Below are 20,505 nucleotides of genomic sequence, written 5' to 3'. Positions count from 1 at the left end.
CAAGTAAAAAGAATGCATCTGTGAAGCCAAGAGAATCACAGAAACCCAAGAACAGCACTAGAAAGAGGCACCCAGTTCCCAGCAGGCAGAGGCCCAAGCAGCCACACTGCCATAAATGACAGATTCAAAGAGTCCACAGCTGCCTGCAAAGAAGAGCCGGTGAGAAGGAGAGGCAAAGGTGAGAAGCCACGCTACCTTCCAGCAACACTCTGACCTCTCCGCCACCTGTGCTCCGCCACCCAGGGTTAATGGTGTCACGGTTGTCTGGCTTAAGGGACACGTTTTCTCTCTCTGGAAAATGAAAAGGCCACGGCCAAGTGTTTTAGGAACAAGTCTTGGCTGGCCCTGGGGTGATCTCATCCACCCTGGAATGGCCTCCTTGCCCTGCATGAAGATGGTTTATTTCTGGAGGAGCCTTCCAGCTATACTTCATTATCCCCCATCCCTTCCCACCATCCTGGCTTAAAAGGGATAGTGACCCAGATGCGGGTCAGTTCCAGAACTGTGCTGGACCCTGGGAGCCTGAGACTGAAGGGAAGTGAAAGGAAACTTCTCTGGCCTGTGCTCCTGGGAAGGAAAGAGAGGGCACTGCCCAGGACTCGTCTGCTATGCTGAGTGCCCACTCCCGGTCCTCCCACGTGCACTCAATCCCTCGGAACATGCCCACGACACAGCAAGACCCCCCTGGACACGTGGAGAACTTGGCCAGGGCCCACCAGCACAGACCCTCTGGAGATCCTTTGTCAGCCTCTGACCCCCACAAGTCTCAAAGACTACACGTAACAGAGAAGTAAGCCAACAACTGGCTTCCCAAAGTTTCAATACTAAAATTCCTGCTTGTCTTCCACCTCAGCACTTTCAGATGGGCATAAATGTCTCTCGGTTTCCATGCTAGGGAACTGAGGCTACTTTTGAGGATTGAGAATTAAAACAACAACAACAACAAAAAATGATGTTCTCAGGGGGTGCGAGGGTAGCTCAGTGGTAGAATCATCACCTGCCATGCAGGAGACCCGGGTTCGATTTCTGGCTCATGCACTTCCCCAAAACAACCACAACAAGTTCAACAAATGGTGCTGCAATAACAGGAGAGTCACATGGAAAAAAGAACGAAATGTGACTTTCGTTTGTAGGCCACCATACAGTATACAAAAAAACCGATGCTCTATAGGAGGGCTGCTTTCGGCAAACAGAGCACTCAGCCCCGATTAAGTGAAGGCACAGCCACTACAGTAGCAGTGAGGTTTTTCTCAGAGTCACTGCTTAAACTGATTCCTAAAATTGAAGCCTCCATCCCGTTTTACAAAGGTCTCAAGATATTGCTTAGCTCAGATGGTTCATGAGAACTCTGCAGTGGCCACATTCTCATACCTACTAGCTAAAGGAAGATAAAGAAGAATCAAGAGGATATAAGGATTTAAAATGTTCTCCAAAAATAGGCACTCCCTTCTTGTGGGGGCTGGATCACACGCTCCAGGGGTCAGATGGAGCCTGAGCTGGGACTATGTGCTCCAAGCGTCCTCTGATGTGCTTCCAGGGCAGATCCCAGCACAGCCCAGGCTGCAGCGAGAGGGGTGGGAGGGCGGAAAGCCTGGCCCGAGCCCCAGCCTATACACCCCAAAACCTGGGCTGGGTTTGTGGAAGTTCTTGGATTTGCCTTTCAAGACTGAAAAAACACATGCTTGGATTTACTAGTCACGAGTTACAGCACATGACAGACAGAGAGAGAGAGAGAAGCAGGAGCCCAGAGGCTGAAATGAGAAAGGTAGCATGACTAGACAAAATCTGCGCAGCCAGCCCTCGGAGACTCCCAAGGGGCCTTGGCGCCGACCAGGGGCTGTGTTGTGTACCTCTTGGTTAACAGCAAATCCAATGCTAACTGCCACGGTGGGAAATCTGCAAAGAAAAACAGAATGGTTTACCTTTTAAAAGCATCCATGATCTTGACCAACATACAAGTCTTAGCAGTGACTGTGTGGCAACGCAGTTTCATCATTGGACGTACACAAGTCCCTTTCTATGGTGGGAGTTTGTGGTTTCCTTTGAACTGTTTCCCACACTTTCACTCACTGCGTCCAAGACAAACACGCTGAGTCACCCATGTTGTGAGCCAGTTATCTTGAAAGAAAATAGTATTCTGAAAAGCCATGCAAAATTGATGCAATCCAACGATGGAAGTCTAATGTGCAATAAAGGATGATTTTAATAATCAGTTTTCTGGTTCTCAGAGATGGAGAGGGTCCACAGAGAGCTCCAAAGAAGGCCTGACCTCTGCCCAGGAGCGGTGAGGAGGCTGCCTGCGGGGAAGGGCCCTGGGTGGCCTATTTTGAGCCACAGGTCACCTTATAGCAACAATTGTACTCCTCCTTAGCCCCTTTTCCAAAATAGGGTAGGGGTGGAAGAACTGTTTTCACACTGCACTTTGACTGTGGTTTTATTTTGTGATTTTGTTATTGCTGCTCAATGTCTTCAAAATAATCTCATTTTATGTGAAGATCTCTGGCGTTCAAGGACAGGAAGAAAGCAGGAAAAGTTGGCTCCTGCTAACTTGCAAGCAAAGGAAAAAGTCAGTCCTACAGAAAGCAAAGTAGTTCATGAGTGTGCAAAAGCTCTGAAATCTTCACTTATTAATGTCTGCTCACTTAGCAGGTATGTCATGTTCTCTCTTTCCTTTTTTTTTTTTTTTTTTTTTTTTTTTTTACTGTATTACAGTTTCTTTGTTCTTTTGGTAAAACTCTTCCAGTTAACTACTTCCACTTGTAGATGATGAAATGTATAAAGGTCCACTTCAAATGCTGGCACTGCTGTGAACACGGTCTCCTCCCTTCAACCCAGAATTAAGACTTCTGGTTCTTATTTTTATAGTCCAGTCCCAGAAGTAGGTTAACTGCAGACGTTATCTGAAGTCAATCTTATGCTCTATAGTGGTTATCTACAAACAGGCTCCAGCTTCTCCAGGAACACTGCAGGATGAATTTAGTTTAAATATATTAAACTAAGAGGCATTTTCTCAATGAGTTTAAATTTTCATTTTTAGACAACCTACATGACATGTTTTTCTTAAAAACAATGCCTCTGCTCCAAATAAATCAAGGTTGAAATAAAAGAGTCCAAGATGGCATCAGTCCATCCGTCTAAGTACTGGAATTGTGTGGTTGAAAAGCAGCAGCCAGCTATGACAGATGAGAGATCCAAGGCATTGCCAAAAAGTTTGTTAACATTTCTCCATTTCTAAACCATCCTTCAAGGAAACCATCTATGGGGTCACACCATCCTCACGCCAGCCCAGGAGAGCGGCCATACCATCTAGATTCATGTTTTCACCAATAAAGAACTGGTAGTTTTTGAAATTAGCAAGGATGTGCTTGATCTGTTCTGCAGCCCCTGTCATAAAAGGTTTTGCTGTTTCTGGTCTCTGTTCTTCAAGTTTGCCTTTGATTGATTTCCTGTAATCTTTGATGTACTTCTTACAGGCTTCTTTCGTGAGGCTGGTTTCCTGCAAGTGATGGTTCATGACCACATCAACACGGGTGATGATTGTGCTTTCAGTACTTCCAACCTCAGGGTCTTAGGTGCAGGCATTTCCACCAATGAGCATGTCTTCAAAAACCCCTTCCTACTGACCATCTTTCCCTCCACCTCCAGGCACACCCCATCTGCAATCTCCTGGATCTTACAAATGTTGGAGAACATCTCATCATGGCTGATGAGGTCCCAGGAGATGTTCATGAAGGTGGCTGGAGGGAGACAGCAGCAGTGCTGGTGTGGTAGGGTTCCGAAACTTGGAGAGAGAGCAGAGCGGCCAGAGCGGTGCTGGAGGCAGTGGGGAACAGGCAGAAAAGCCAGGCTTTACTTTTAATTCCGCTCTCAGGAGCACTTTCTCCTACTTGCTTTAGTGATGACTCTGTTGGACTTAAGAATGAAGAGCTCCTCACTGAGCTGCAGCGGTTGGAAGGCCAGCAGATGCTTTCAGACACAGTATTCATTATGGCTCACCATGATGGTAGACCAGAAGGATCAACAATACAGGGTGTCTTTTAAATTATGCTGTTTTCTAAGTTTGTTCTCTGGTCCCATGTTCCTTGACAGGCTGCAGAGAATGAAGTCCTTGGAAACCCTGGCTTTGGGGCCAGAAGAGCCCATGAGAGCCCCAGGAATGGTCCTTTGAACTTTATTCATGAGACAGATTTTGGTTCACTGGGTCCCCATTGTGAGTACATCAGAAAGGTGGATGAAAGAGAAAGATCAGGAGCTCCACTCAGCAAAACACAAGTGATTCTGGAGCTCTCTCAGGACAGGGTCAGACTTCAGCTAAAGTTACAGCTATGGTCAATACAAATGGCACCGGGTGGCATCATTCCATTGCCTCAAAAGAGTCATCTTGTGCAGGCTTTTGACTGAATTCTCAAGGTGACACGCATTTAGAAACATTTAGAAAAATGTTAACACTACATCGGAACGACTTTATATATAGACAAACCATTTAAGGCAAGACACAAAGGATGAGAACACCAAGGGTGAGGAGCTGTCACATTTTCTGCCCCAAATCTAGCGTGTTCTAGTCTTCTAGGACAGCAGGTCCTCAGGCGTGGCCCAGTAGCACCCACCACCTGCGAGCTGGTTAGAAATGCAAACACATGGCCGCTATGACCTACTGAATCTGAATCTTAGCCGATGCACCCAGGAAGACGTTATAACTAGCCCTCTAGGGGATTCTTTTGTGTGTCCAAGGATGAGAACCATTCTTTGTAGAAACCACTTAATCTTCAATGATCTCAAATCCATCAGAGGCCCTGGAAGAGCCACTTAGAGCTTGAGCTCTGAAGCTTCAAAGTGACCTGTGAATACATCCACAAACTGGTTCCTTGAAAATGAAGCAGCCCTTGAGCTCTGCAGCTCAGCTCCCCTCCCTTCTCCCACAGGGTCCTTCTGACCTCCCCAAACCTACATCTTCTTGGCTCTGGGTTGCCCAGACAGATTAGGTCAACCAGTTTCTAGTGGGTTTCTCACCCCAAGTCACCTCATTCCTCTTTTAACCATCAGATGCCCTTAAATATGGTGTCCTGCTCCTGACATGCTCTCTACATCTGACACGGGTGGCTGTTGATAAGCCTGGGTTTCACTTTCTCATGCTACATGCTTCTTCAAGGGGCCCTTTAAATTCAGCCCAGCATTTTATTTTTTTAAAGATTTTGCATTGTGAAATACATATGCAAAAAAGCAATAAATTTCAAAGTACATTGTAACAAGTAGTTATAGAACAGATTTCAGCATTTGGTACAGGTTACAGTTTCACAATTTTAGGTTTTTCCTTCTAGGTGCTCCAAAATGCTGGAGACTAAAAGAAATATCAATATAATGATTGAGCTGTCATACTCATTTGTTAAATCCCATCTTCTCTGATATAACTCCTCCTTCTCCTTTGATCCTTCTCCCAATCTTTAGGGGTATTTAGGCTAAGCCCATTCTAACTTTTTCATGTTGGGAAGGGGTGTTGACAATATGAGGTAGGGGGATGGAACTAGTTGATGTTCTTGGAAAGGCTGGCCCCATGGGTTTCAGGACTTATCTGGCCTAGGAACCCATTTGGAGGTTGTAGATTTCTGGAAAGTAATCTTTGGGAGTGAAACTTCTGTAGAATCTCAGGTAGAGCCCTAGATATTCTTTAGAGTTGACAGGAATGTTTTTGGTTGGGGTTTGGCAAACTGTGGAAATTAGCAATGTCTAGCTAAAGCATGTGTAATAGCCTCTGATTCCATTTGAACTCTCTTAGCCACTGATACCTTATTTTGTTACATTTCTTTTGGTTAGGAAAGCATTGTCAATCCCACAGTGCCAGGGCCAGGCTCACGTCAGGCTGACCCTGGAAGACATCTCCCATGTTGACAGGGAGACTTCACCCCTGGATGTCATGTCCCATGTAGGGGGGAGGGTGATGATTTTCTTTGCAGAGTTGCAGCACAGCATTTTAAATGTTACACAAACATTTTTAAACAATTGAGGATTTCCTTACATATTCTGAGAAGCTCTTACAAATAGGAAAAGTTTATTTTTAAAAAAATCAAGATCTGATCATCTTTTTAAGGATACTGCATGCTGGTGTGGAAGTATTATATAGCCCAGAAAAGCCATGTTTTAATCCTGATCCAGTCTCGTGGGGCCAGACCTATGACTTAGGGTGGGAAACACCGGCTGGATTGTTTCCATGGAGATGTGGCATGCCCAATTGGGGGTGTGGTCATCTGATTAGATGGAGATGTGACTCCACCCAGTCTAGGTGAGTCTTAATTAGTTTATTGGAGTCCTTTAAAAGGGGGAAACATTTTTGGGGAAACCAAGATGCAAATACTGTTCTTTGGAAATGCCGAAGCCTCAGGAGACACACGCTTCAGAGCTGACAGAGATGCCTAGACACAGACTTCTGGAGTTTCAGAGCCCAGCAGTTGTCACCATTTGCCTCCCCATTGGATGCTAATCCTGAGTGTGTCCTGGAGGAGCTAAGTGAAGGTCTACAGAGGCTTAGAAGGAAACCACTGGCATCAGAAGCTGGAAGCAACAGAACCAGGACCAAGGACCAGCAGATGCCAGCTACCTCTCTTCCCAGATAGACCTTTTTTCAATCAAGGTATCTTTCTCTGGATGCCTCAGTTATATATTTTCATGGCTTTAGAACTGTAAACTTATAACTTAAATTCCCTTTACAAAGTCCACTCCATTTCTGGTACATCGCATTCTGGCAGCTTTAACAAACTGAAACACACCACTAACCTAATATTTGCTTACTCTGGCCTTAAAAAAATACTGTGTTTGAAAAGACAAAACCTTAATGCAAACGACATTTAAACGCTATCATGGAGGCTATTCATGTTGATACTCACCTGTGCACAAAGTTGCAGGTGCCATCGATTGGGTCAATAATCCAGGTTGGGCTGTCTGTGAGCACACATTTAGCACCGGAAGCGGCAGATTCTTCTGCGATGAACCTGTGGTGGACAGGAAGTCATCCTAAGACTATGAAGGAACCCATGAACATTCAAAGAACTCTCCAATAACTTAAAGCCAAGTGTTTCAAACTAGAGAAAAAGGAGAGAGGGTAAAGAGGTTTCAAGATGGCAGAGCGAGAAGCTTCAGGTCTCTGTGCCCCAACAGAAGCTTTGAATAACTACCAAGAACTGGCAGGAAATCTAAGAGCTCCAAAAAGCAGTTAAAAGACTGCAGTGATAGGGCGAGTGCTGAATCAAGAAGGCTACATAAAAGCGATAGGACCTCATGGTGCCCTGGCTGTCCTTCTGTTCCCATCCCCTCACTGGCTCAGCTCAAAGCTGGCCTGTGCTCCAGCATGGGTCCCCCATCCCAGAGGGAGCATAGTAACCCTTCTGCACACACTGGGAGTGTGCATGTCAGGTCCAGCCTGTCTGCTGGTGATGTGAGAGACTCACAGTCCCAGAACTTGCTCTGCGTGCAGAAAGCAGCTCACCCAGCTCTCCGACAGAATGCTGTGGGAGAGGACTCCAGTCATGCTGTCTGGAGCAAGGCATTTCTGGCTCTAGGACACACAGTGCAATGCCAGGACCTTGAGGAAACTGTTTCATAGGAAAGAAGAAGCATTTGGAACCATGTAAATGGGGGAATTTCTAGGGCCACATGTCCATGCCCAAGATGAGATGCATGCACAGAAAGGATCTGAAGACCTCTATACTTTAACCTTGAGAAATTTTCTCTCTCTCTCTTTTTTTTTCAGTCTGCCCAGAAAATTCTTATTTTTCAATAAACACAGAACATTTACCGAGTGGAGCAAACAACACGTAAATTATAAGGACATGTTATAGTTGTTATTTATTCATTCCATGCATTCACTTTGTGTGTGTGTGTTTTAATATTTTTACTGACAGATTTTCACACACATACTGTCATGGTTAGGGACAGGTGTCAACTTGGCCATGTTGTGGTACCTGTTCATCTGATTGGGTAAGCACTGGCCTGTCTGTTGCAATGAGGACATTTCATAGGATTAGGTTATGATCACGTTAGCTACATCCACAGCTGATTCCATTTGTGATCAGCCAAAGGGGAGTGTCTTCTGCAATTAGTGATGCTAAATGCAATCATGGGAAGCCTTTTAAGGAGGACTCAGAGGAGATAAGTTGCATTCCTGCTTTGGCTGGCGAGCCTCTCCTGTGGAGTTCATCCAGGCCATCCATTGGAGTCATCAGCTTCGCAGCCTGCCCTGTGGATTTTGGAGTCTGCATTCCTACGGTCACGTGAGACACTTTTATAAATTTTATATTTGCAAGTGTTCCCTGTTGGTTCTGTTTCTCTAGAGAACCCTAACTAATACATCTTGGTACCAGGAGTGGTTCTTAAGGAACAGAATCTTAAAAATGGGTTTTTATGAATGGTTTTCTACTCTGACTGGGCTCAGAGACACTAAGGACTCTGATTCCCATAATCAGAATGACACTCCCAATCCATGGACTGAGTTGGCAAAGGAGATAGTCAAAATATCATCATTCGATTCTCCTAATGCTTCACTTGTACGAAGCCAGACTCTGGGGGATAATGTTCTTGACACCTTTACAGAGTTTTGTAGAAATAAGAGTTATAGAGATGTTGGTTGGTTGTTGTTAGATACACTGTCTGCATTAAAGGGTGAAAGGGATGGGCTTAAGGCTTCAAACAAGAAGCTTAAGTGCCGTCTGAAAGATGTAGAGGTTTCTATGAGTATCCTCAAGGAAAATTTTATTTCCTGTAGCCGTAGACTTGAGATCTCTGAAAATCAGACTCAGAATCTTATTGTTAGAGTAGCAACTTTACAACGTAAACTGAAATCTCAGTCTTGCATGGTGTCTGCCGTTAAAGTGAGGGCATTGATTGGAAAGGAGTGGGACCCTGAAAAATGGGATGGTGACATATGGATTGATAATGATGTTGGGGGTGAGGTTGAAACCCTAGACCATGCTGAGCCTTCTTTAGATAACCCTGTAATAGTCTGCCCTGAGGACATAGCCGCCCCACCTTCAGCCTGCCTTGAGGAATTGGCCACCCAACCTCCTCCTGAAGGGATTAGCCCTAGAGTTATTAATCCTGTTTCACCAGATGAAACTGCAAATGAAAGCCCTGAAGCAAATGGCTTGGAAGATATTTCTAATTCTTTTCATGACCCACCCCCACCACCCCTCATTTCTTCTAGACCTATAACTAGACTAAAGTCCCAACAGGCCCCTAAAGGTGAGGTACAAAGCATCACACATGAGGAGGTACGTTATACTCCAAAAGAACTGTGTGAGTTTTCCAATTTATATAGACAGAAATCAGGGGAATATGTGTGGCAATGGATTTTAAGAGTGTGGGATAATGGTGGGAGGAATATAAGGCTGGATCAGGCTGAATTTATTGATATGGGCCCACTAAGCAGAGATTCTGCATTCAATGTTATAGCTAGAGCAGTTAGAAAAGGTGTTAACAGCTTGTTTGGGTGGTTGGTTGAAACATGGATCAAAAGGTGGCCAACATTACCTGAGGTTGAAATGCCAGAACTGCCCTGGTATAATGTAGATGAGGGGATCCAGAGGCTTAGAGAGATTGGGATGTTAGAGTGGATTTATCATGCAAAGCCTGCTCTTACACCCCAGGAATGTCCAGAAGATGCACCTTTTACCAGAACAGTGAGAAATAAGTTTGTGAGACTAGCACCATCATCCCTCAAGAGCTCTGTGGTTGCAATTCTCTGTAGGTCAGATATTACTGTAGGAACTGCTGTCACTGAGCTGGAATCCTTAAACACAATGGGGATGACAGGATCCCGAGTTGGCAGAAGCCAGGTGGCAGCACTTAATCACCAAAGACAGGGTAGACGTGGGTATTATAATAGACAACAAACTCAAAGGAGGCATCAAAATTATATGACACGCAGAGATTTGTGGCATTGGCTAGTAAATCATGGGGTGCCTAGAAATACAATAGAAGGGCAGTCTACTAAATTCTTGTTGGAGCTGTATAAACAAAAGAGTTCTAGGTCAAGGGAACAGAAGTCTAACCTGAATTACAAAAACACAGAATCACGGCCCCTTAATCAATTTCCAGACTTGAAACAGTTTACAGACCCTGAGCCCCTTGAATGAAGGGGAGGCCAGGTCCCTATGGGGAAGAAACCTGTTACACTGCCACAAATTTATACTGTTGACCTTCCTCTAAGTCTTCCTCAAGGAGACCGACGGCCTTTTACCAGGGTAACTGTGCATTGGGGAAAAGGAAATGATCAGATATTTCGGGGATTATTAGACACTGGTTCAGAAGTGACATTAATTCCAGGGGACCCAAAACGTCACTCTGGACCACCAGTCAGAGTGGGTGCTTATGGAGGCCAGGTGATCAATGGAGTTTTAGCTCAGGTCCGTCTCACAGTGGGTCCAGTGGGCCCCCGGACCCATCCTGTAGTTATTTCCCCAGTTCCGGAATGTATAATTGGCATAGACATACTGAGCAACTGGCAGAATCCCCACGTTGGTTCTCTAATTCGTGCAGTGAGGGCTATTATGGTGGGAAAGGCCAAGTGGAAGCCACTAGAACTGCCCCTACCAAGCAAAATAGTAAATCAAAAGCAATACCGTATTCCTGGAGGGATTGCAGAGATTACTGCCACTCTTAAGGACTTGAAAGATGCAGGGGTGGTGATTCCCACCACATCCCCATTCAACTCTCCTATTTGGCCTGTGCAGAAAACAGATGGGTCTTGGAGAATGACAGTGGATTATCGTAAACTCAACCAGGTGGTAACTCCAATTGCAGCTGCTGTTCCAGATGTAGTATCATTGCTTGAGCAAATCAATACATCCCCTGGTACCTGGTATGCAGCTATTGATCTGGCAAATGCTTTTTTCTCAATAGCTATTAGTAAGGACCACCAGAAACAGTTTGCTTTCAGCTGGCAAGGTCAGCAATATACTTTCACTGTCCTACCTCAGGGGTATATCAACTCTCCAGCCCTATGTCATAATCTTGTTCGCAGAGACCTTGATCGTTTCTGCCTCCCACAAGACATCACACTGGTCCATTATATTGATGATATCATGTTGATTGGACCTAGTGAACAAGAAGTAGCAACTACTCTAGATTTACTGGTAAGGCATTTGCGTGTCAGAGGATGGGAGATAAATCCAACAAAAATACAGGGGCCTTCCACCTCAGTAAAATTTCTAGGTGTCCAGTGGTGTGGGGCTTGTCGAGATATCCCTTCTAAGGTGAAGGATAAATTGCTGCATCTGGCCCCTCCCACAACCAAAAAAGAGGCACAACGCCTAGTTGGTCTTTTTGGATTTTGGCGACAACATATTCCTCATTTGGGTGTGCTACTCCGGCCCATTTATCGAGTGACCAGAAAAGCTGCCAATTTTGAGTGGGGACCTGAACAAGAGGAGGCTCTGCGACAGGTCCAAGCTGCTGTGCAAGCTGCTCTGCCACTTGGGCCATATGATCCAGCAGATCCAATGGTGCTGGAAGTGTCAGTGGCAAATAGAGATGCTGTCTGGAGCCTTTGGCAGGCCCCAGTAGGAGAATCACAACGCAGACCCTTAGGATTTTGGAGCAAAGCCTTACCATCTGCTGCAGATAACTACTCTCCTTTTGAGAAGCAGCTTTTGGCCTGCTACTGGGCCTTAGTAGAGACTGAACGCTTAACCATGGTCCACCAAGTTACCATGAGACCTGAGTTGCCTATCATGAGTTGGGTGTTGTCTGACCCACCAAGCCATAAAGTTGGGCGTGCACAGCAGCACTCTATTGTAAAGTGGAAATGGTATATACGAGATAGAGCCAGAGCAGGTCCTGAAGGCACAAGTAAGTTACATGAAGAAGTGGCACAGATGCCCATGGTTTCCACTCCTGCTGCCACATTACCTTCTCTTTCCCAGACCAGAGCTATGGCCTCTTGGGGAGTTCCTTACAGTGAATTGACTGAGGAAGAGAAAACTCGGGCCTGGTTTACAGATGGTTCAGCACGATATGCAGGTACCACCCGAAAGTGGACAGCTGCAGCATTACAACCCCTTTCTGGGGTGTCTTTAAAGGACAGTGGTGAGGGGAAATCCTCCCAGTGGGCAGAACTTCGAGCAGTGCACCTGGTTGTTCATTTTGCTTGGAAGGAAAACTGGCCAGAGGTGCGTTTGTATACTGACTCATGGGCTGTTGCTAATGGTTTGGCTGGATGGTCAGGGACTTGGAAAGACCATAATTGGAAAATTGGTGACAAAGAGGTCTGGGGAAGAAGTATGTGGATAGACCTTTCTGAGTGGGCTAAAAACATGAAGATATTTGTGTCCCATGTGAATGCACACCAGAGGGTGACTTCAGCAGAGGAAGATTTTAATAATCAAGTGGATAAGATGACCCGTTCTATGGATACCAGTCAGCCTGTTTCCCCAGCAACTCCTGTTATTGCCCAATGGGCTCATGAACAAAGTGGTCATGGTGGTAGGGATGGAGGTTATGCATGGGCTCAGCAGCATGGACTTCCACTCACCAAGGCTGACCTGGCTACAGCCACTGCTGAGTGCCCAATCTGCCAGCAGCAGAGACCCACACTCAGCCCCCGATATGGCACCATTCCCCGAGGTGACCAGCCAGCTACATGGTGGCAGGTTGATTACATTGGACCACTCCCTTCATGGAAGGGGCAGCGATTTGTTCTAACTGGAATAGACACATACTCTGGATATGGGTTTGCTTTCCCTGCACGCAATGCTTCTGCCAAAACTACTATCCGTGGGCTTACAGAATGCCTTATCCATCGCCATGGTATTCCACATAGCATTGCTTCGGATCAAGGAACACACTTCACAGCAAATGAAGTGCGGGAATGGGCACATGCTCATGGAATTCTCTGGTCTTACCATGTTCCCCATCATCCAGAAGCAGCTGGATTGATAGAACGGTGGAATGGCCTTTTGAAAACTCAATTACGGTGCCAACTAGGTGGCAAAAACTTGAAAGGCTGGGGTAATGTTCTCCAGGAAGCTGTGTATGCTCTGAATCAGCGTCCACTGTATGGTGCTGTTTCTCCCATAGCCAGGATCCATGGGTCCAGGAACCAAGGGGTGGAAATGGGTGTGGTGCCACTCACTATTACTCCTAGTGATCCACTGGGAAAATTTTTGCTTCCTGTCCCTGCTACCCTGAGTTCTGCTGGTCTACAGGTTTTAGTTCCAAAACGGGGTGTGCTTTCTCCAGGAGAAACAACAGTGATACCACTGAACTGGAAGTTAAGATTGCCACCTGGCCACTTTGGGCTACTTATGCCTCTGGATCAACACACCAAGAAGGGAATTACATTATTGTCTGGGGTAATTGACCCTGACTATCAGAAGGAAGTAGGACTGCAACTACATAATGGAGGTAAAGAAGAGTTTTCTTGGAATATAGGAGATCCCCTGGGGCGTCTATTAGTACTACCATGCCCTGTGATTAAAATCAATGGAAAACTGCAACAACACAATCCAGGCAGGACCACTAATGGCTCTGAGACTTCAGGAATGAAGGTTTGGGTCACCCCACCAGGCAAAGAACCACGGCCAGCTGAAGTGCTTGCTGAGGGGAAAGGGAACATGGAATGGGTAGTGGAAGAAGGTAGTGATAAATATGAACTTCGACCACGTGATCAGTTACAGAAACGAGGACTGTAATGCTGTTTTGTTTGTGTTATACTATTTAAGTTGTAAGATATCAAGTTTAAGAATGAATGTTGTCCAAGGATTTGCACCCTATTCTGGAGAGATTTAATGTGTTTCCAGTTATATGCAGGACAGTTGAGTATTGTCAGGTAAAAGAAAAAATGTGTGCTTATTTTTGTTTTCATTTGGAAATCTAAGGTATAGGTGCCAAGTTGACAAGGGGTGGACTGTCATGGTTAGGGACAGGTGTCAACTTGGCCATGTTGTGGTACCTGTTCATCTGATTGGGTAAGCACTGGCCTGTCTGTTGCAATGAGGACATTTCATAGGATTAGGTTATGATCACGTTAGCTACATCCACAGCTGATTCCATTTGTGATCAGCCAAAGGGGAGTGTCTTCTGCAATTAGTGATGCTAAATGCAATCATGGGAAGCCTTTTAAGGAGGACTCAGAGGAGATAAGTTGCATTCCTGCTTTGGCTGGCGAGCCTCTCCTGTGGAGTTCATCCAGGCCATCCATTGGAGTCATCAGCTTCGCAGCCTGCCCTGTGGATTTTGGAGTCTGCATTCCTACGGTCACGTGAGACACTTTTATAAATTTTATATTTGCAAGTGTTCCCTGTTGGTTCTGTTTCTCTAGAGAACCCTAACTAATACACATACATTCCATATATGGTGTACAGTCAGTAGCTCACAATATCATCACATAGTTGTATATTCATCACCATGATCACTTTTTAGAACATTTGCATCACTCCAGAAAAATAAATAAAAGAAAAAACTCATATATTCCATACACCTTACCCCTCCCTTTCATTGAACACTAGTATTTCCATCTACCTAATTTATTTTACACCTTATCTCCCCATTATTTATTTATTTTTTATCCATATTTTTTTACTCATCTGTCTATGCCCTGGATAAAGGGAGCATCAGACACATGGCTTTTACTATCACACTGTCACATTGCAAAAGTTCTATCTTTACATAGTCATCTTCAAGAATTAAGGCCACTGGAACACTATTGAGCTATTCTCTCAAGAGAACAGCTTGAGAGTGAGCATAGCCTGAGGAACCTGTGGGACACTATCAAGCACACCAATATAGGCATTGTGGGAATTTCAAAAGGAGAAGAAAGAGAGAAATGGACAGAATGAATATTCAAAGAAATAATGGCTGAAAACATCCCAAATTTAAGAAAAGACATGAATATACACATCTAAGATGCTCAATGAACTCCAAAGAGGATAAACCCATATACACCCAGATCTCTCCAAGTTATTATCAAACAATCAAACCGTCAAATGCCAAAGATAAAGAGAAAACTCTCAAAGCTCCAAGGGAAGAGCAACAGGCCACACGCCAGCCGCAGTAAGACTGAGCACTGATTTCTCACTGGAAACCATGGAGGCAAGAAGGCAGTGGGAAGACATATTTAAAGTGCTGAAAGCAAAAACTGCCACCCAAGATTCTGTATCTGGCAAAACTGTCTTTCAAAACTGAAGGATATTCTCGCCTGCCATGCCGGAGACCTGGGTTCGATTCCCGGTGCCTGCCCATGTAAAAACAACAATAACAACAAAAAAACCTGAAGGATAGCTAGACTAAGTAAGACACTCCCATTCTGCCACCATTAGACTTGTCCTATAAGAAATGCTAAAGGGAGCTCACAGGTTGAAAGGAAAAGACACTAAAGAATTGACTGAGGCCACGTGAAGAAACAAAGCCCTCCAGTAAAAATAACTAAAAGGGTAAACACAAATTCTAGTATGACTATATTTCTGATTTGTAACTCTACTTTATACTTCCTACAGTATCTAAAAGGCAAATGCATAAAATGTCATGATAAATCAATGATTTGGGACTCATAATACATAAATATATATAATTTATGACAAAGTACATAACGATGTTGGGGTGGAGGGTTACAGGCACAGAATTTATATATGCCATTGTAGTTGCTAAGTTGGTATCAACACAAACGAGGCTGTTATAAATTTAGGATGTGGAATTTAAGCCCCATGGTAACCACAAAGAAATTATCAGAGAATATGCAAGCTCATAGAGACAGGAGGTAGAGAGAGTACAGGTTACCAGGAGCTGGGGGTAGGGGAAATAGGGAATTAAAACTGAGTATAAGGTTTCTGTTCGGGGTGAAGGGACAGTGTTGGTAACAGATGGTGGTGTAGGCTCTGCAATTCTGTGAATGTGATTAATCCCACTGAGTGATATGCTTGGGAGGGGTTAGGCTGGGAAGATTTACATTTTATATATGGCACCATAACTAAAAAACAAAGAAAGAAAGAGACACTAAAGGGATAATAATAATTAAATGCAGTACATGATCCTGGATGGGGGGTAAGAATGGAGGAGAAAAGGGTCAAAAGAATATTACTGGAACATAAGAAAAAATAGGAATATAGAATGTAAGTTTTATATCAATGTTAAATTTCTTATATTTGATAACTGCATTTGAGGTGATCGCATGGGTAAGTGCCCTTGTTCATAGGAAATGTGATGGAGGTATTATATGTTCAGGGAACAATACATGCACCTGCTCTCAAGTGTTCAAAAGGTGGACAGATGGATGGATGGACAGACAGATGGTTAGATGGACGGGTGGATTGATAGGTGATGAACAGATAAATGGAACAGTGCGGCAGGGGTGGCAAATGTTGCCACAGTTGGTGGATCTGTGTGTCTGGTGGGCTGGAAGTGTGTTGGACTTCCATTGTATGGGGCTGTATTATTTTTCGCAAATGTCCTGCAAGTTTGAAATTATTTACAAATAAAAAGTAACAAAATAAAAACACTATCATCTGCTCTTGAATCTGCCTGCGAATTGACCTAATCAGCAGGGTTTAGAAAGCACAAGTGGCACCTCCATGTACGAGTTGTGGAAAAGCATCGAAGAAGTCAGAGCAGGCCAGCGAGATACATAAATGAGCAAAAAGCATTGGAAAATAGAACTTACACGGCAAAGCTAGCATTTGCTTTCAATTTCTCTGGAGAAGAGGAGGCTGGTGACAGGTGGTAGGGAAATAGCACAAAGTGTCTAGACTAGGAATAGGAGTTGGGCCTCTGCTTTTAGCTGTCCTAATAAAAAATTTTATGGTCTTGGGCAAATTCCTTCACTGGGCCTCAATAAGCCTACCAGTTCCTAAGCACTGAATGTCCCCCCCACCCGCCCTGGGCTGATAACTCCCAAGTCTTTGCCCCAGTCCTGACTTCTCTATGAACTGCAGACACAGAAAACAACTGCACATGTGTGTGCTTGTCGCCTGCACATGCATATAACAGGAGCATAGCATCCCCCAAATGGGGCCCTCCACCTTTTGTACCCAGAAGCACCTTGGCCTAGGAGCCTCCCTGTGTGGGGCGCATCAGCCTCTTGCCCTCTGGCTCCCAGTGAAGGGAAAGTGGGAGGAGGGTGAGGTTAGGACTGGGGCTCCCTTCCTGTGTGGTCCCTGCTCTCCCCAGTAGCCCACTGCTCCTCCCAGGGATGCCTCTTCTGCACATGCCTTCTTCTTCCATGCTCCTGCCTCTGTGTGGTGGGCCACAGCCAGCCCCTCCTTCGTAATTCTGTAAATAAATCCTCCTCAAATGATCCTCCTTTGAGTGTGCTCATTCCAATTAAGAGCCTGAATAAGATAACCAACATCTAAACATTAACCTGCACAAAGGAAACTACTGACCTTCCCTACTTACGTCTACTGATGTCTGCTCATCTCTGCAAATGGCACTACCAGGCCCAAAACCGGGGAAGTCATCCTTAATCTCCCTTTGCTCTCCTTCCCCTTCCCAGGTGTTCACAAGGAGGCTTAGGGTAACACAGTGAGGGTCAGAGGGCAGCGTGGGGCAGGATTTCATGTCCCAGCTCGGCCACTTCCCAGCTGGGTGCCCTGGGCCTAGCCTCCATCCCCTCCTCTAGAAAACAGGGCTAATGATAGTATAAACTTCCCAGAGTTGCTCCAAGGATTAAACAAGACGTTCTCTCTAAAGCACATAAAACATGTTTGATACGTATCCATAACTATCATGTAAGAACCTAAGTTGGTGCTTTATGTCCAATCTGGGAGCCACTAGTCACACATTTGCTTAAATTTCAGTTAGTTAAAATGAAATAAAATTAAGAATTTGGTTCCTAGTCTCACTAGCCACATTCCAAGTGCTCAGTGGTCACAGGAGGCTGGTGGCTACCAAAGTGGACAGTACAAACAGAGAGCATTTCTGACACTGCAGGATGTTCTAATGGGCAGTGCTGCTCTGATCTGTGCCTTCCATTTTTTTTTAAGAATGTTTTTATGGAGATATCTCCACACACATACAGGCCATACAAAGCACACAATCAGTGATTCACAATATCATCACATAGTTTTGTATTCATCACATGATCATTTTCAGCATATCTGCATCACTCCAGAAAAAGAAATAAAAAGAAAAAGAAAAAAAAACCTCATATATCCTGCACCCCATACCCCTCCCTCTCACTGACCACTAGTATTTCAATCTACTCATTTTTTTTAACTCCTTACCTCCCTTCTATTATTTATTTTCTACCCTTATTTTTCACTCATCTGTCCATACCCTGGATAAAAGAAGCATCAGACACAAGGTTCTCACAATTACACAGCCACATTATAAAAGCTATATAGTTACACAACCATCTTCAAGAAGGAAGGTTACTGGACCACAGTTCAACAGTCTCAGGTTCTTCCCTCCAGCCACTCCAATACACCATAAACTAAGAAGGGATAGCTATATAATGCATAAGAATAACCTCCAGGATAACGTCTCGACTCTGCTGGAAAACTTGTGCCTTGCATTCTCATCACGCCGCTTTTCTGTCCATAGAGTTCGGCCCTGCCCGCTGTGAACTCGCCTCATCCCCCAACATTCTCTGTTTCTTAGATGATGAGAGTCATGCTCTCTCTGCACTCAGAATAACCCAGCCCGCTCATTCCGTGGGCTGTTATTGGTGCATTGCTGAGTGTGCACACAGCAATTTCAGGCTGCTCTTTCCATTGCCTTCTCCCATGGTCCCTGAGTCACAACCCATCTGTCTCTCCCCAGGAGAAACTGTGAACGGGAAGACAACCAGCAGATGGCTGTACTGTACCGGAGGACAGCCTGAGAAACAGCAGGTGTGGCCACAAAGCTCCTGCGAGATCTGCCCCATGACCTGTACAATCCAGTGGGGTGACAAAATAACACCACGCGGTCGGCTCAGGTTCGTCTGCACCCATTGCCTCCCTTGGGGACTGACTCTGCACCCTCACACCTCTTCAGGTGCTCTCAGTGGGGAGCTGGCCAGCGGATCCCCAACCTCTACCCCAGGGTGGTCATGTGATCCCAGCAAGCTGATCAGGGGGGCCCTATGTTGAGGCCGAACCAATGGTGAGGTCCAAGATACCGGGCAAGACCAGCCAGGCTGGGCGGGGTCGGGCGGTGGAGAGCAAAACCTCCTGACGGCAGTGCTAGCGCAGATGATGTGTAAAGAAGTAATCCACCTTCTCAGTCAGGCACTTAAGGAATTAAATCTGTTTTCAGTATTTCCTTCTGTAGCTATGTGATTTCCCATCCCCATACTGGCTGGCAGTTCCATTTTTAAAGAAAAGGAGCCCACACCCTTAAAACACATATGTCTAAGGAGCAAGTGCCAAAGTTTGATTGGGCACGAAGTTGATAAAGCAGTGAAAAAGCATTACTAATGTCAAAGAAGGAAGAGAAATGACTCACGGACAAAGATAAGCTCCCAGGAAACTGAAGGGGAATGCAGATTCTTTTCCTTCTTAAGCCTGATTTTAAGGAGAAAGCTAGTATCTACAAGGACTGGGGAGGAAATTGTTGGCGTCTCCTGGAAAGAAGGGAGAGCCTTGGCATGAGTGTTAGCTGCTAAGATGAGAGTCGGAGAGCCCACAGAAAGCAAAGGCCATCCACTCCACCGGAGGACGCGGTGTCTCAGGGCTCCTAGGTTTGCTCATTTATAAGGAAAATGTGGGGGACACTGGGGATCTGCCAAGCAGCTGGCTTTTACAGCAACACTCACAGACAAAGCCTTTGTTTTATAAAACATTTCTGGAGGGAATAACCCAAAATGCCCACACTGAGCCCTAGACTTCCTTCAGCAGTTGACTGTTCACGTCCAGAAGCTCTCCTCCCGTCCACCTTTGCACACACTGCCCACTAGCCCAAATGCTCACATGGAAGCAGAAGGAAGGTACGTCCGCCATTTCCCCACTTGCTTCACTCTTGACGAGAGACGCTTGTGGCTTCCTGAGGTGAGCAGAGGCATGGGTCATGTCCAGTTTCATAAGCACCCAAAATACTTTTCTAGTATGTGGGGAGGGATATAGAAGTTTTAATCTACCTTAAACCTGATTTTGCTCAGGTAGGAAGCTAATCCCGAAGATCTACAGAATGGGAGAGAACATTCTCCCACTCTTCCTCAGAAGAAGAGTCCTCTCTGCAGACATTAACTCGGAATATTTACATAAGACTCATGCTATAAATAGAAAAATAAACAACGCCTGTGAATAAGTTTAGGGAATTCGAGGAAAATTTCATAAGTAATAGAGAAGAAAATAGAAAGCAACTGGATTAAGGTAAAAAGCTTAGTCACACATTAGAATGATACATGTCTGCTGCATAATTTAATTATTTTCCTTTTTTTTTAATTAAATAGTTGAAACAAAACTTCCTGGTAATTTTGACAGCTAATCACACATAGACCTTATTTTTTTATGGCTTGTTTACTTTGTTCCTTCAATCCATGAAAGAAGTGATTACGTTTCTTGGCCCCACCCTCCTAAGTTACAGCCAGACCCGCTGCCCAGGCTC

At 45.0% G+C, this 20,505-nt stretch overlaps 1 protein-coding gene and 1 pseudogene across 1 annotated transcript in view; both read right to left on the bottom strand.

Annotated features, from left to right (window-relative positions):
* IMPA2 (inositol monophosphatase 2) overlaps window positions 1-20,505 on the bottom strand; it is an 86,209-nt gene that overhangs the window by 42,109 nt on the left and 23,595 nt on the right. Inside the window, exons 3-4 of the mRNA XM_077136020.1 lie at window positions 6,879-6,983; window positions 1,851-1,896 (exon numbers count right to left, since the gene is read on the bottom strand). Coding sequence (XP_076992135.1) covers window positions 1,851-1,896; window positions 6,879-6,983 — 151 coding nt within the window. The remainder of the gene's footprint in view (window positions 1-1,850; window positions 1,897-6,878; window positions 6,984-20,505) is intronic.
* Window positions 1,903-6,872, bottom strand: LOC143662354 (translationally-controlled tumor protein-like; annotated as a pseudogene).

Source organism: Tamandua tetradactyla, chromosome 18, assembly GCF_023851605.1.
Source record: "Tamandua tetradactyla isolate mTamTet1 chromosome 18, mTamTet1.pri, whole genome shotgun sequence".
Classification (NCBI taxonomy): domain Eukaryota; kingdom Metazoa; phylum Chordata; class Mammalia; order Pilosa; family Myrmecophagidae; genus Tamandua; species Tamandua tetradactyla.
Note: the sequence above shows the minus strand (reverse complement) of the source record. Positions and strands in the feature narration are given on the sequence as shown.